Raw genomic sequence first — 13,018 nt, 5'->3', positions numbered from 1 at the left:
TTTTTTTTTTTTTTTGCTATTTCAACATATTTTGATGAGCTGTTTGTGTGTGTTTGATGTTAAAGCTGTCCTCGGCACAGAGGACAGCCAGATTTGAGCCTGATGCTGCAGTATCAGCTGCAATGGATTTGGCAAAGGACCCGGTGATGTACGACTGAAAACACTCAGGGCTTTCGTTGTGGTTTCTTTTTGCAAGAGCATTACTTATAAATGACTAATAAGCGGGACTCTTTTTTGGCACTTTTACTGTAACACCAGCGATCTCTTGCCATTTATAAGCTTATGTTGGAAAAAGAGCCGCGTGTTTTATTTGTCCTGTAGTAAATCTTGTAGATAAGGCTGGCAAGCGGAAAGTCCCTGAAATGGGATGTTATTAACAGATTTCGTCTTTGGGAAAAAAAAAAAAAAAAAAAAAAAGAAAAGAAGAAGAATAGGATATAATCCTTTGTTTTCTTTTCTGTCTAAACCTGAGGTTTTGTTTTACTCTTTGGTCCTGTAGATCATGTTCAGCAAGAAGATGTGCCTGGAGCACGACGAGAAGCTGATATCGTATCTCTCCATGCTCCGGGATATCGAGATGAGGATCAAGCGGGTGCAGCCGGCGGAGCAGAACTTGGCAGCCCTGCAGGACCTGCTGCAGCAGGCGGAGGTGAGGGAACCCGGGCCAGGCTTTGGAGGGGGGGGACAGAGCTCCTCTCTCCTCTCCCCAGCTCTCATCCACAGCCCTTGCACCTCCTCCCTGCTTCTGGGAGCCAGCCGGGGAGGTCAGGCTTAAGTTTAAAAGGCATTTATACGCAAACCCCGTCCCTCCCCGCTCTGGCACTGCCTCTGGCTCACCTTCTCCTCCCTGCTTAGACAATAACCCGAGCGTGGCTGAAATGAGTTTTACAGCCTGGAGAAAGGCAGTGCGAGTGCTGGCTGGAGGAGGGTGATGAATCTTTCTAGGAGATAAACGCAGGGCTCGGAGCTGGGTCTCCAAAACCTTTCCTCAGTTTTGGCAGCGGGAAGATGAAGTCACCCTATCTTAGACATAACGATGCTGTCTTGCCTCAGGCCCTGGGCGCTGAGCTGCAGGAGCTGAGCTTCCCAGTGAATCAGGAGTTGGACGCCGTGAAGTGGATCGTGGCCAACCCCCCCGAAGAAGTCCCTGAGCAATTACTGAAAGCTTTGGAGAAGGATGCCAAGAACCTCCAGAAGTCTCTGAGCTCCGCGAGTGATGTCCTGGAGTCTCGGCTGCAAAACCTTCGCGGGGCGGCAGAAAGCGAAAAGGTAGAGCTGGCATTTCAACTGTCCCCGCTGCCCCCGGGAGCATCCCAACGCTCCTTCCCTGGAGCATTTAAATGACGCGTTTCTGGTTTTCAGGCTAAAATCCTGGCACATCATGAGACTCTCCAGGGCAAACTCCAGGAGCTGCTGGGCTGGGTCTCGGGCACCGCGGAGTCGCTGGACGGCAGCGATTACCACGAGGCGACTGATGCCAACAGCTTGAACCGCTGCCTCCAGCACTACAAGGTAACCATGGCAATGCCCCTAATCCTGCTGGCTGATGAAGTTGCCGTCCTCTGCGCGGAGGAGAAGCTTTTAATCCTGCTTCCCTCCTGGAGCCTACCAAGGGTTTGCCCTTATCCTGTGTTGCAGGAGGAGCAACGATATTGTATTTGCTCCAAAGTAATTTGTTTCCACAATACACGAACCCTCTGCTTTGGCCGTTTGGGGAACATGCTCAAACGCAGGTGTGTGGTCGCTGAGCGACCGGGAGGCATTCCCTTCAGGCTCTGAGATGTTGAGGAGGGACCTGCTTCCTCCGTGGGGACTCTGAGAACCCCCTCCATCACACCCGTCCCGGTCTCCATCGAGTGTACGAGAAGCCCAGATTGCCCTCCACATTTACTCATCTTTTAGCGATAGCTCTCCAAAGATTTGGCCGGTTCAGCGTCTCCAATTTGCTGGTAGCACCTTGGTGTTGAAGTCAGGGGATGAAAGGCTTTGATGGTGGCACATGGAGTCACCAAGGACTGGACAGGACCAGGGCTGGGTCATCTTCAGGGTTGCCTTCAGACCCGAGGGCAGCCCAGCACACATGGTCCAAGCAACCTCCTGGTGTGGTGCTGGAGGCCTCCTGCAGAGGAGCATTGGAAAATCACTGCGGTGAGATGCTGTCACCTCGACGCTGAGTGTGCTTTTGGGAGCATTTGGGGCTTCTGGAGCGTATTGTTCTGGTGACAAAGCTTGTCCACATGTCCCATCTGAAGCTGGCAGTACAGGAAGGTGCTGGCTGCAGAGTCATTCAGCCTGACGGGTCTTTTCTCTCCCGTTCAGGAGCTGAAGGAGCCCCTCGCAGACACCAAGTCTCAGCTCGACGCCACCGCCTTCGACATCCAGTTCCTTATCTCAGAGCACGCCCAGGACTTGACCCCTCAGCAGAGCAGGCAGCTGCTGAGGCTGCTCAATGAGCTGCAAAAGGCTTTCCGGGATCTGTCGGAGCGTGTGACGGCTCGGGTGGAGGTCCTGCAGGTCTGTCTCCAGCAAGTGGAGCAGACGGATCAGGTGAAGGTTGGGAAACATCTGCTTCCTGGCTGCAGTTTGCTCGCTGAAGCGCTTCCCGGCCACAAGAACGTGCGCTGAGACACCTCCTAGTTGGGATTTCATGTGCATGCCACTCGCAGTTTATGACTTCTCACTGCACATCATGAGCTTCCTCTAAAGTCTGTCTTCTTCCTACCACGTAACTCCCAGGCGGAAAGTCACTTTCCTCCCCAAAAGATGGAGCCCTGCCTGGGCAGCCCCCTGCTAGACATCGAGTTGCTTTGGGTTGGGTGGAATAAACCCCGCTCTCTGTAACCCCACCAGAAAACCCCTGTGCAGAGGGGCCACCGCAGACACCTGGCACTTTTAATGTCTTGTTTCCACTGCCCAAGTCAGGTATCGCTGTCCCAGAGAAGCAGCTGATGGTGTGTGGAGGCAGCTGCCAAAGCAAGTCCTCAGGTCTCCACCCGTCACTGCATGGATCCTCCTATTCAATTCAGGATTAATGTGGTTTTGTTTTGTTTTGTTTTTTATTAACAATTGCTCTCTGTAACTCTTGCCTGTCCTCTCTGGAGTGTGTGTGTGTGTATATTAACCAGTTTGCTTTGCTTTTTCAGATTGAGTGTGCGCCCATCCTAACCCAGGAAGAACTCGCTTTGCAGCTGAAGAGCTCTTAAGAAGGCTCTTTCAATTTGCTTCTGTTGTTTATCTTATGACTGGGAGAAACAAGCACGGTGTTTTGCCAAAAAGTTTGTACATCACCCTTGCTGAAATGCCCAGTGAAACTCAAAAACCCGTCTCTCCCCTGGGAAAGGGGAGCGGGAACGTTGCAGGGACTCTCAGGTCACATCATGCTCAATTGCTCAAACAGGCGCTTCTGTTTATTGTGCTCTGGCAGCAAAACGGAGGAGCTGGATCAGCTACAGAAAGGCTTTCCCTCTCCCGGGCTCCCCTCTCCAACCCCAGGACCAAAAAAAACCAGCCTGCTTAGGTTGTTTGGGGGGCTCCACCGTGGTGCTGCCTGACCTCAGGTGGTCGTTACCTCTCGTTAGATGAGTTTTCACGGCCGTGAGGTGGAACGGAAAAGGCACAAAAACTTCTGGCCGAGCTCTCCCGGCAGAGGAGTGCGTGACCCGGGGCGTAGCTCCGCGTTGGAGCTCACCAGGCTTCTCAAAAGAGCAGATGGAGAGGAACCTGCTGGAATGGTGGTAATCGTGCGGCGAGCAGGGACTCGGCACCGCAGCCCCGTTCCCGCAGCGTCCGAGAGGGAGAAGGGAGCACCCGGAGAGCTGCAAAAAGCCGTTTTCTGTGCTGCATCCTCCCCTTCAGGAGATGCTCCAGCTGTAACCTCTCGCCTTGCCTTTCAGCGATGTGCGTGACCGGAGGCTGGGTGCGGGTACTAACTGTCCCTTGTCCCCTCTGCCCGCAGACGCTGCAGGAGCAGCAGGCAGCCCGGACGCAGAGCCTGGCCGAGCTGAGCCACTGGCTGTGCCAGGCAGAGGACACGCTGGCACAGCAGGAGAGAGCAGCCAGCGCAGGGGACCTGTCCTCCTTGCAGCAGAGGCAAAGCGATGTTAAGGTGGGTGCTTTAAAAAACTGGGGGGGCGGCGGGGGGACGACACACGACAGAAGGCGGAGGGGCTCGGCGCTGCCTCGGGAGGGCACGGAGCCTCACGGCATCGTCTGCCCAGGAGCTGCAGAGGAACATGCACACCCGAGCCGCCTCCTTCGCCAGCGTCCTGAAGAGCACAGAGGAGTTTTTGGAGGAGAACAAGACGAAAATGGAGCCCGGGGAGTTGGCAGCGCTGCAAGAGAAGCTCCGGCGTGCCAAGGAGCAGTACCAGTCCCTGCAGGAGAGGACGGAGGTGGCCCAGAAGGAGCTGGAGAGCGCTGTGAGTGCTGCAGTGCAGCAGGAGACCGAAAAGGTAACGTGGAAAGAGCTGCAGCCCCTGGGCTCTGCTCGAGGTGGGCATTGAGGTCCGGTTGGTGCGAACAGATTCGTTCCAGGTCCTGGTGTTCATCTGGGCCATGTGCTGTAAAGGAATTTACTGTTCCTTTCTTGTCCTCTGGGCGAGGTGGGGCCCTGATTCTGCCCCCCCCTCGTGAGATACAGCCGCAGATGAACTGGTTGTGGAGGAAACTGGGGAGTAAAAAGGGCACTTTGCTTTTGGGGCAACCTTCAGTGGGAGCGTGGGCATCGGGCACCCCCTCGTGCTGGCGGTGAAAGCGATGCCCACACCTCTGTGCGTGGAGTCACAGCCCCTCGGGGTGGGGACCCGGGGTTGTGTCAGGGTTAGAAATGGAACGTGGCAGAAAGGCTGAGTTTATTCACAACTTCTCTGCGCCTGGCCCCCTTTCAGAGAGCCACAAAGTGTTTTGGAGATCTGTGGGCGTCTCAGGCCTTTGCTGTGGCTGGAAAAGTGTTTGGATTTTCTTCTTCCATTCATTTTTGTCTCTTTCCCCCGTGCAGCCGATTGCTGAACGTGCATAAAACAGATCATTCTTATCTGGAGCTTTTGTTCTTTCAGGTGAAAGCTGCCAAGGAGCTGGAGGAGAACAGCAATAAGATCGATTCCCTGTTGAACTGGGTGGCATCGCTGGAGCAGAAGGGAGAGCTCCCGGAGTACAGACCGCACCCCATGGAGCGAGAGGGGACAGGCACTCAGGATGTCCCTGACGGCCACGTCGTGGGAGCAGAGAGCGCTGCCGAGAGCCTGGATGAGCAGTACGAGAGGCTGAAGGTCAGGACCAACACCTCATCCCTCTCAAATCTTTCTGCCCAACGCGCTGACCCTGGGAGCAGGATGGGGTGTTAGATGGGTCTGGCATCTCCGAAACACGTATTCAGGGTAATTTTCCGTATGGGAGACTTGGGAAGTCCCTGCCTGGCTTCCCGGAGGACACACACGCTGGGTGGTTGGGTGGGTGCCACGGTGCAATCAGGGTAACGAGAGAAGGTGCCCATCGTGGTCAGAGAAGGGGTTACTCTCCTGTGGGTAGCCTTGGGGTGTTCCTCCCCCTTGCTAGTGCTGTAGGAGGGTGCAGAGGCTCGGTCACACGTGTGGCCTCGCTGCACCCACTGGGTGCTGGTGGGTAGAGACCTTCAGTCATAAGCATCACCTTTGCTCACTGGCCTTCAAGACCAGGTTGGACGGGGCTTTGAGCAACCTGGTCTGGTGGGAGGTGTCCCTGCCCAGGGCAGGGGGTTGGAACTGGATGATCTTTAAGGTCCCTTCCAACCCAAACCCTTCTATAATTCTATGATCTTTCAGGCCCAGCACCAGGAGCTGCTGTCCCAGCAGCAGGACGTCATCCTGGCCACGCAGTCAGCCCAGGCTTTCCTGGACAAGCATGGCCACAGCCTGGCTGGGGAGGAGCGGGACCGGCTCCAGGGCCGGCTGGCAGAGCTGAAGGACCAGTACACGGCTTCCCTCTCCCAGTCGGAAACGCGGCTGAAACAAGTGCAAGTCCTACGGGACGAGCTGCAGAAGTTCTTGCGGGATCACGGGGAGTTCGAGGCTTGGCTGAAGCAAGCGGAGCAAGACCTGGAGGGGATGTACAAGGGGGACAGCCACCCCGCGGCCCTCCGGCAGCTGCTCCTACGGCAGGGGAGCTTCTCAGAAGATGTGATCTCCCACAAAGGCGACCTGCGGTTCGTTACCATGTCAGGGCAGAAGGTGCTGGATGCGGAGGGAGCTGCTGGGGACGCAGGGTCCCAGTCACTGATGTCCGGAAGCGTGGTCAAGAGCAAACTGGAGGATGCGACACAGCGATACACCACGCTACACTCCAAGGTACGGGAAGGGCTTTGCAAGGCTGGGAGTTGTTTTTCTTCTGTGCATGTAGAACCAGCAGGGAGGGCAGAGGGACGTTTCTCTTGAGCGTCTGGCTGGACTTCTAGCACGTATGTAGAAGGAGAGACCTTATAATGGCCTGGGGAGACCTTATAATGGCCTTCCAGTACCTAAAGGGGGCTACAAGAGAGATGGGGAGGGAGTCTGTATGAGGGAGGGGAGCCATAGGATGAGGGGTAATGGTTTTAAAAACTGAAAGAGGGGAGATTGAGATGAGATCTGGGGAAGAAATTCTTTGCTGTGAGGGTGGTGAGAGCCTGGCCCAGGTTGCCCAGAGAAGCTGGGGCTGCCCCATCCCTGGAGGGGTTCAAGGCCAGGTTGGAGGGGGCTTGGAGCAACCTGGTCTGGTGGGAGGTGTCCCTGCCCAGGGCAGGGGGTGGCACTGGGTGGTCTTTAAGGTCCCTTCCAACCCAAACCATTCTATGATTCTGTGATAACCCTCCGTCTTGGTGTTGGTCTGCATGTTGCCTCCTGTAATTCCTTTAAACACATATGGCAAGATTGGTTTTTTAATTGTTTTTTTTTTCTTTCTTGATGATTTCTGGGCATTTTCCTCCAGTGCCCGGGTTTCTCTGTGCTTGTGTGCATCCTCCCATGATGTCTCGTTGCTCCTTTGCAGTGCACCAAGCTTGGCTCCCACCTGAACACCTTGCTGGACCACTACCAGCAGTTCCAGGAGGTGGCAGAGTCTCTCAGGACTTGGCTGCAGGAGAGCGAAGCTGCCGTTGGGAAACTGCTCTCGGAGATGGTTTCTTCGGATCCGGCCGTTCTGCAGAAGCAGCTCGCCAGTGCCAAGGTATGGGGTCCTCATGTCTTCTCCTGGACGGGAATTAGGCTGCTGCTCTGAGCAGTCGTCAGCAGGAAAGGGACTCAACCCATTTGGGTTTTTTGCTGGTTGAGCACAAAATGCACCTGCAGGTTCAGCAGGTCCCGGTGCTGCAGATCAGGTGGAGCCAGGCTCCTCTGAGAGGTGCTCAGAGCGAGGACCAGGGGTTGCAGTCATGGGCTGCCAGAGGGGACATCCCAGCAGGGCACTGCAGGGACATTCCTCCTCCATAAGGGTGGCTGGGACAGCCCGGACCTTCTGATCCAACTCTGGGGTTGGACCTTCCAACCAACGTTATTTTTCTTAGTGATTTTGTGATTAAGTGAACGGGATCTCTCAGCAGGGTTTAAATGGAGCCCTGAGCTCCCCGTGGGTGCGGGTCTCTCACGTGTGACCCACCACTGATTTTACCTTGTCTCGTGTCAAAGCAGCAGCTGCAGGGAGACCTCGCTGAGCATCAGGTGGCAGTGGAGAAGCTCCAGAAAGCGGCTCGGTCCCTGCTGGAGGTTCAAGGGGAGCCGGCCCCGGACCACGGGCACATTCAGGAAACAACAGGTACAGGGAAAAGCAGGAAGTGGTTGGGGAGAGTGTGAAAACAAACTGGGGAGGGAGGAAAGATGAAGTGTCCCACTTTTGGGGGAAGGTGAAGCAAAGGCACCCAGCAACACCTCTGCAGGGGTTGTGTTGGCACGTGGGGAGGGCTGTGATCCAGGCTGGCCATGTGTGCTGGGTCCCCTGTCTCACTGCTGAGTTTGGGGATGGGGATTCATCGTCAGCAAGAGTTTGGCAGGGACCAAAGGCTCTTTGCCGCTCTCTGAGCACCGAGCAAGAAGCTCTTTGTCGCTCATCCTCCTTTGAACTCTGCAGATGCCATCGTCAGCCGCTTCCAGAGCCTCTCCCAGCAGATGGCCGAGCGCTCGGACTTGCTGCAGAAATCCATCGCCCAGTCCCAGAGCGTCCAGGAGAGCCTGGAGAGCCTCCTCCAGTCGGTGGCTGAGATGGAGAAGAGCCTGGAGGGAGAGCAGCCGGCCACGCTCTCCTCCGCCTCCATCCAGGACTCTCTTGCCACAAGCGCGGTAAGGCTGGTCCCTGGGCTACCCCACCTCAGACACGGCTGTCTGCAGGACCTGGACCTGCACGGCAGGGCCTGGGGGTTAGCTACAGTATTCTGAAAGCACAAAAAAGCCCTAAAACGGGATAGGAGCAGAACTTTTACTTAATTTCTTTAAGCCAGGACACAGACCTGTTGAAAGTCTCTCTTCTGCTCACAAGCAGGGCTTAGGTATCAGGCACCGGGAAAAGGCAGAGCAGGTTGGGGAGACCAGGAAAGAAAACTGGGATAGAAAACTGGGATAGAAAACTATTCTTGCCCAACTATTCTTTCCCAAGGGCGGCCCAGCCGCTTCACGCCAGTTCCGTTTTGCTCAAGAGCCTTCCTAAAACGGCATCCTTTCTGTGTGTGCTCGCCACAGAAGCTGAAGCAGGACATCGCCAGGCAGAAGAGCTGCCTGGAAGCCACCCGTGAGATGGTGACGCGGTTCATGGAGGCGGCAGACAGCCCCACGGCCTCTGCCCTGCAGGGCAAGCTGGCGGAGGCGACGGAGCACTTTGGCCGGCTCTGCCAGCGGCAGCGGGAGAGGGAGGACGCGCTGAAGGGGCTCCTGCCGAAGGTCGAGCAGTACGAGCAGCTCTCGGAGAAGCTGCAGCAGTTCACGGAGAGCAGAGCGCGGATGTTGGCATCCGGGAACCAGCCGGACCGAGACATCGCTCGCTTCTCTCAGCACATCCAGGTGAGATGCCAGGGGGAGAAGACTCCACCTGCCCCGGGATTCTGGGGCAGGGATGTTTTGCTGTGATTTCTTCCTGGGCGAACAGCCCCTCGTTCCCTCCCAGGCTGGCAGGATCCACAGGACCTGTGCTGGCTCTTTGCCTGGGAAAGGGAGCGCGGCCGGAGCGGCTGAGGCTGGTTCCGGCAGTGAGAGAGGGGAATGACATTTCCCTGGAGCCAGCCTGGTTTTCCGAAGGGATCTCTAGCCAGGCTCTTAGGGGCCAGACCAAATATAGCAAGGTTTTACCAATTAAAGACTCCACGGGGTTGATAGAGCAAAATGTGCCCGAGTGCTGGCAGTAAGTGCGGTGTGGGATGTGACAAAGCCCTTGGAGAAGCCATGGATGCTGGTGGCCGATCATGGCAGCGCAGGATTCCTCCCTCTGGCTTCCTACAAGTGCTCTGCTACGGGGGGGTGGGGGGGTGGTTTGGCCACGGCCTCAGAAATGCTCTAAGCTGGTGTAAAACCGGACACTTGTGCTGGGGTTGGGGGGATGATATGGCTTGGTTTAGCCCCCCCCATCCCATTCCACCAGCACTGGGGAAGGTGGGACTTGCTCTTGCAGCTGCTTGAAGTATTTGCTGAGCTGGAACTGGCGGAGCAGGTGGGACCAAGCTGTGTCCCCAGTTTGGCACTGGTGGAATTCATGGTGCTGCTCACAGAGAGTCTCCCCAGGATGTGGGGTTCATCCCCTCTGCCCGAGTCCGCTGGCGAGGGCAGGGTCAGCATCGCCTTTTGCTCTTGGCAGGAACTGAATTTGGAGATGAAGCAGCACCAGGAGGACCTGGCCACCCTGGAGAACCTGGCTGCGGAGCTGGGGTCCTGCGGCTTCGCCCTCGGCGCCTCCCAGCAGCAGGAGAAGCTGCAGAGCCTGAAGAAAGACTTCCTGCAGCTGCAGAAAGTGGCCAAAGAGAGGTGAGTCCCAGGGACCCGGGGAGGTGAGTCTGGGGGTGGCTTCGTGGTCAGAGCAAGACCCTGTGGAGATCTCCTTTCCACGGGGTGGGGGCACAACCCAACTCTTCCTGCCTCCCTCCTCCCACAGCGGGAGCCGTAAGGCAGCTCGCTCCAGCTGACGCTTTATAAAAAGCCCTGGCTGGGGGCGTTGTGAAAAATTCCTGGTGCGGCAGGAGCCGACGTTCATGCGTTTCCCGGCGTGTGGGCTGCCACAGCTCCATCCCAGAGCATCTTGCCGGAGGGGAGCGGGGGGAGCGGGAGCCAAGCGTGCTCGCCGGGAGGTGACAGAGCAGAGCAGCCTGTCCCCAGAGTCCCCTTAAAGTGGGGGGAGCTTTAGCAGCAGCCTGAGCTCGAATCGGCCGCGGCAGCCTGAGCGGGGTCAGAGGGACATCTCGCCTGCGTCCCCAGATGGGGTCACACCTCCCGGGCCGTATCTCCAAACTCCCTGGGGAAAACGGAGAAGGCGATGGGGAAAAGCAGATGAATCTCATAACAATCCCCAGTAATTCAGCGTCGCGCAGGGAGCTGCCTCCGGCCGGCCCCGTGGGGGCTGCTCGCAGCTGCGGTCGGCGGGGGCTAGTCCGGAGGGGCCCGTGGCTCCCGTCCGGGGGCTGCCTTGTTCCTCCGGGATGGGCTGAATAGATGAGAGCCGTGGCCAGGGAGGAGGGGCACAGCCTGGCCCCCCCCCCGGGCTGCAGCTGGCTGGGGTGAGATGGCATGAATGAGCCCTGTCTTCCCAAAAGCATCGGACAAAGAGCCCGGTGCGGAGCCAGCGCCGGTTGGCGGTGGTGGTCCTGTGGCTGTTGGCTACCGCGGCGGTGCCGGAGTGGCCCCAAAAGTGCCACCGGCCGCGGTTTGGGCAGGGGGGGGGGGGTCCAGCAGCAGCAAGGGGGGGCTGCGGATCTTCCCGCTTTGGCTGGCGCTGCCTGCGCTGTTCCTAAGCAACATCTAATAATAATAATAAAAAGAAAGGCTCCTAGAGACACAACTGGGCTACATTCAGGCGGGGGTAATTGCCAGGCGAAGCACGAGCTCTGACTCTCCGAAACCTTTTCATCTCGCAGAGAAAAGGATGCGTCGTCCTGCCAGGAGCAACTGGATGAGTTTCGGAAGCTGGTGGGGGCCACGAGGAAGTGGCTGAAGGAGAGCGAAGGCAAAATGCCGCCCGCCGAGACCTCCCTGGGCACCCAGGAGCTGCACAAGTGCCGGCAGCAGATCCAGGTGGGCAGCGGGAGCCGGAACCGGACTGGGAAAGTCGGCAGCTGGCGTGGAAATGCTGGAACGTGGAATAAATCCCAGGAAGCAGAGTCCTGGGAGGTGTTTTATGGGTCTCAGGAATGCTGGGCTCCCCTTCTGTGTGTGTGCATCCCATGGTCCCTGCCTTGTGGAGAAGGGAGCAGTATGAAGGTCCTCCTGGGCGCTGCCTGGTTTCCCTTCCCTCCTCCTTCCAGCTCCGGGCAGGATTTGGGATCAGGAGACCTTGAGTACATTCATTTTCACCGAGTGCTTCCCCTTGCTAGACTCGGAAGGCGGCCTCCCGTCATCCCAGCCCCCGCTCCTCCCCGGCACCGTGATGCTTTAAATCAGGATATGCCAAGGGTTTGACTCAGAGGCAGAGCGGCGTCTGCTGAGCCACCCACGGCCCTCGCACCCCACGGCCCTCGCACCCCACGGCACGGCGCCAGGCTCCGGCACAGCTCCGGGCTCTGCCCAACGCCACCGGGGCTGGACTCCCGCGAGGCTGGGTGGTGCCGAGAGGAGGAGGGGGGGGGGGGGTCCCCAAAACAGTAGGAGGGAGAAGAAGGTTTCCCGCGACAGACCCGCTCGTTAGGGAAGAGCTTTTCACTCCTTCATTTCCCCCTGACAAAAATAAATGTAAAGACACCCACTTTCCCGGCGCAGTCTGCTCGCGGTGTTGTGCCCTTCGCCAGTTCCTTGGGCACTGTGTCCCGGTGCCACCGAGTCACCAAGGAGGGGGAGGGCTGTGGTGGGGCAAGCGCAGCCTCCCATCCTGGCCTTTGCTTTTGCCCAGGATCTCCTGGAGGAGTGGAAAGGGAAAGGGGCCCAGGTGGAGGAGATCGCCCGCAGAGGGACCCTCCTGGAGAACCTCATCGTGGAGATTACGGCCCCCGACACCCCGTCCAAGGCAGGTGAGTCGCAGCCCGGCTCTCCTGAGGATGCCTCCTTCCTCGGCACTCCGTTTCTTCTCGCTGCTGCATCTTCTCCAGCAAAAAAAATGGGGTTATTTCCCCCTTTTAACAAACTTCAGAAGGCCCACGGTGGTCCACGTATCGGGGGGGCTCAGCCCCTTGGTCGAGTCGCTGTTGCTTGTTGTGCTGATGCATCAGCTGAGCGCTTGGAACCCACCACCTTGCCTTAATTTGCTGTAGCCTAATGAGCACTGAATTTACCCCGAGTTTGCCATGGGCCCGGTGTGGAGACACGTATCCCTGCTCGAGTGGAGAACGGGAGCTTCAAGCTCCTGCAGCGCAGGGGTCCGGGCTCTCAGCCCCACGGGGAGCTTGTGGAGGCGGCTCCTGGTTTCTCTTGGTGACGTTCTCCAGCCTCCTGAGGGCCAGAGTGTTTTGCTCAAACTCCGGTATTTGGATTTCATATCTGGATGAAATTTAAGCCTGCGATATTCAGATGTGATTTACTACTCTCCTTTTTGGCTTCAAGTCTGTGAAGCAATGAGATTATGTCTGGCTCGTTTGGAAACCAGCTAAAAGATGTCTTCCAGCTTGTGAGAACAACTCCCCGGAGTCTCACCGTTGATGGGCATTTATGAGAATTCAGTCTAAGATACGTTTGTTGGGGTTAACTTGATGAGCAGTTCCGTGGGAAACCTCCGAGAGAAGTGGGGAGAGGCTTGTTGGAGATGACCCACATGGTCACCCATGTGGGGTGGCCAAAGCTGCAGCCCTTCACATCCGTGAAAGCTTTAAAACGTGTGGTTAGAGAGAGAGAGATTTACCCGGTAATGTCTGTGATGAATCCCCCTTTGGCTGTGAAGGTGGCTGGGATATCTG

The 13,018-nt window shown here is 57.2% G+C and overlaps 1 protein-coding gene across 1 annotated transcript in view; it reads left to right on the top strand.

The window, feature by feature from the left end:
* MACF1 (microtubule actin crosslinking factor 1) overlaps nucleotides 1-13,018 on the top strand; it is a 121,896-nt gene that overhangs the window by 46,114 nt on the left and 62,764 nt on the right. The window contains exons 38-52 of the mRNA XM_074162236.1: nucleotides 500-649; nucleotides 1,054-1,269; nucleotides 1,363-1,512; nucleotides 2,320-2,553; nucleotides 3,956-4,105; nucleotides 4,218-4,451; nucleotides 5,055-5,267; nucleotides 5,799-6,320; nucleotides 7,000-7,176; nucleotides 7,638-7,761; nucleotides 8,074-8,282; nucleotides 8,679-8,996; nucleotides 9,784-9,950; nucleotides 11,054-11,210; nucleotides 12,022-12,139. Of these exons, the coding sequence (XP_074018337.1) occupies nucleotides 500-649; nucleotides 1,054-1,269; nucleotides 1,363-1,512; nucleotides 2,320-2,553; nucleotides 3,956-4,105; nucleotides 4,218-4,451; nucleotides 5,055-5,267; nucleotides 5,799-6,320; nucleotides 7,000-7,176; nucleotides 7,638-7,761; nucleotides 8,074-8,282; nucleotides 8,679-8,996; nucleotides 9,784-9,950; nucleotides 11,054-11,210; nucleotides 12,022-12,139 (3,139 nt within the window). The remainder of the gene's footprint in view (nucleotides 1-499; nucleotides 650-1,053; nucleotides 1,270-1,362; nucleotides 1,513-2,319; nucleotides 2,554-3,955; nucleotides 4,106-4,217; nucleotides 4,452-5,054; nucleotides 5,268-5,798; nucleotides 6,321-6,999; nucleotides 7,177-7,637; nucleotides 7,762-8,073; nucleotides 8,283-8,678; nucleotides 8,997-9,783; nucleotides 9,951-11,053; nucleotides 11,211-12,021; nucleotides 12,140-13,018) is intronic.

The sequence above is a fragment of the Numenius arquata genome, chromosome 21 (genome assembly GCF_964106895.1).
Source record: "Numenius arquata chromosome 21, bNumArq3.hap1.1, whole genome shotgun sequence".
NCBI classification, from domain to species: Eukaryota; Metazoa; Chordata; class Aves; order Charadriiformes; family Scolopacidae; genus Numenius; species Numenius arquata.
The sequence above is the reverse complement of the archived record's forward strand: the minus strand, read 5'-3'. Positions and strand labels throughout refer to the sequence as shown.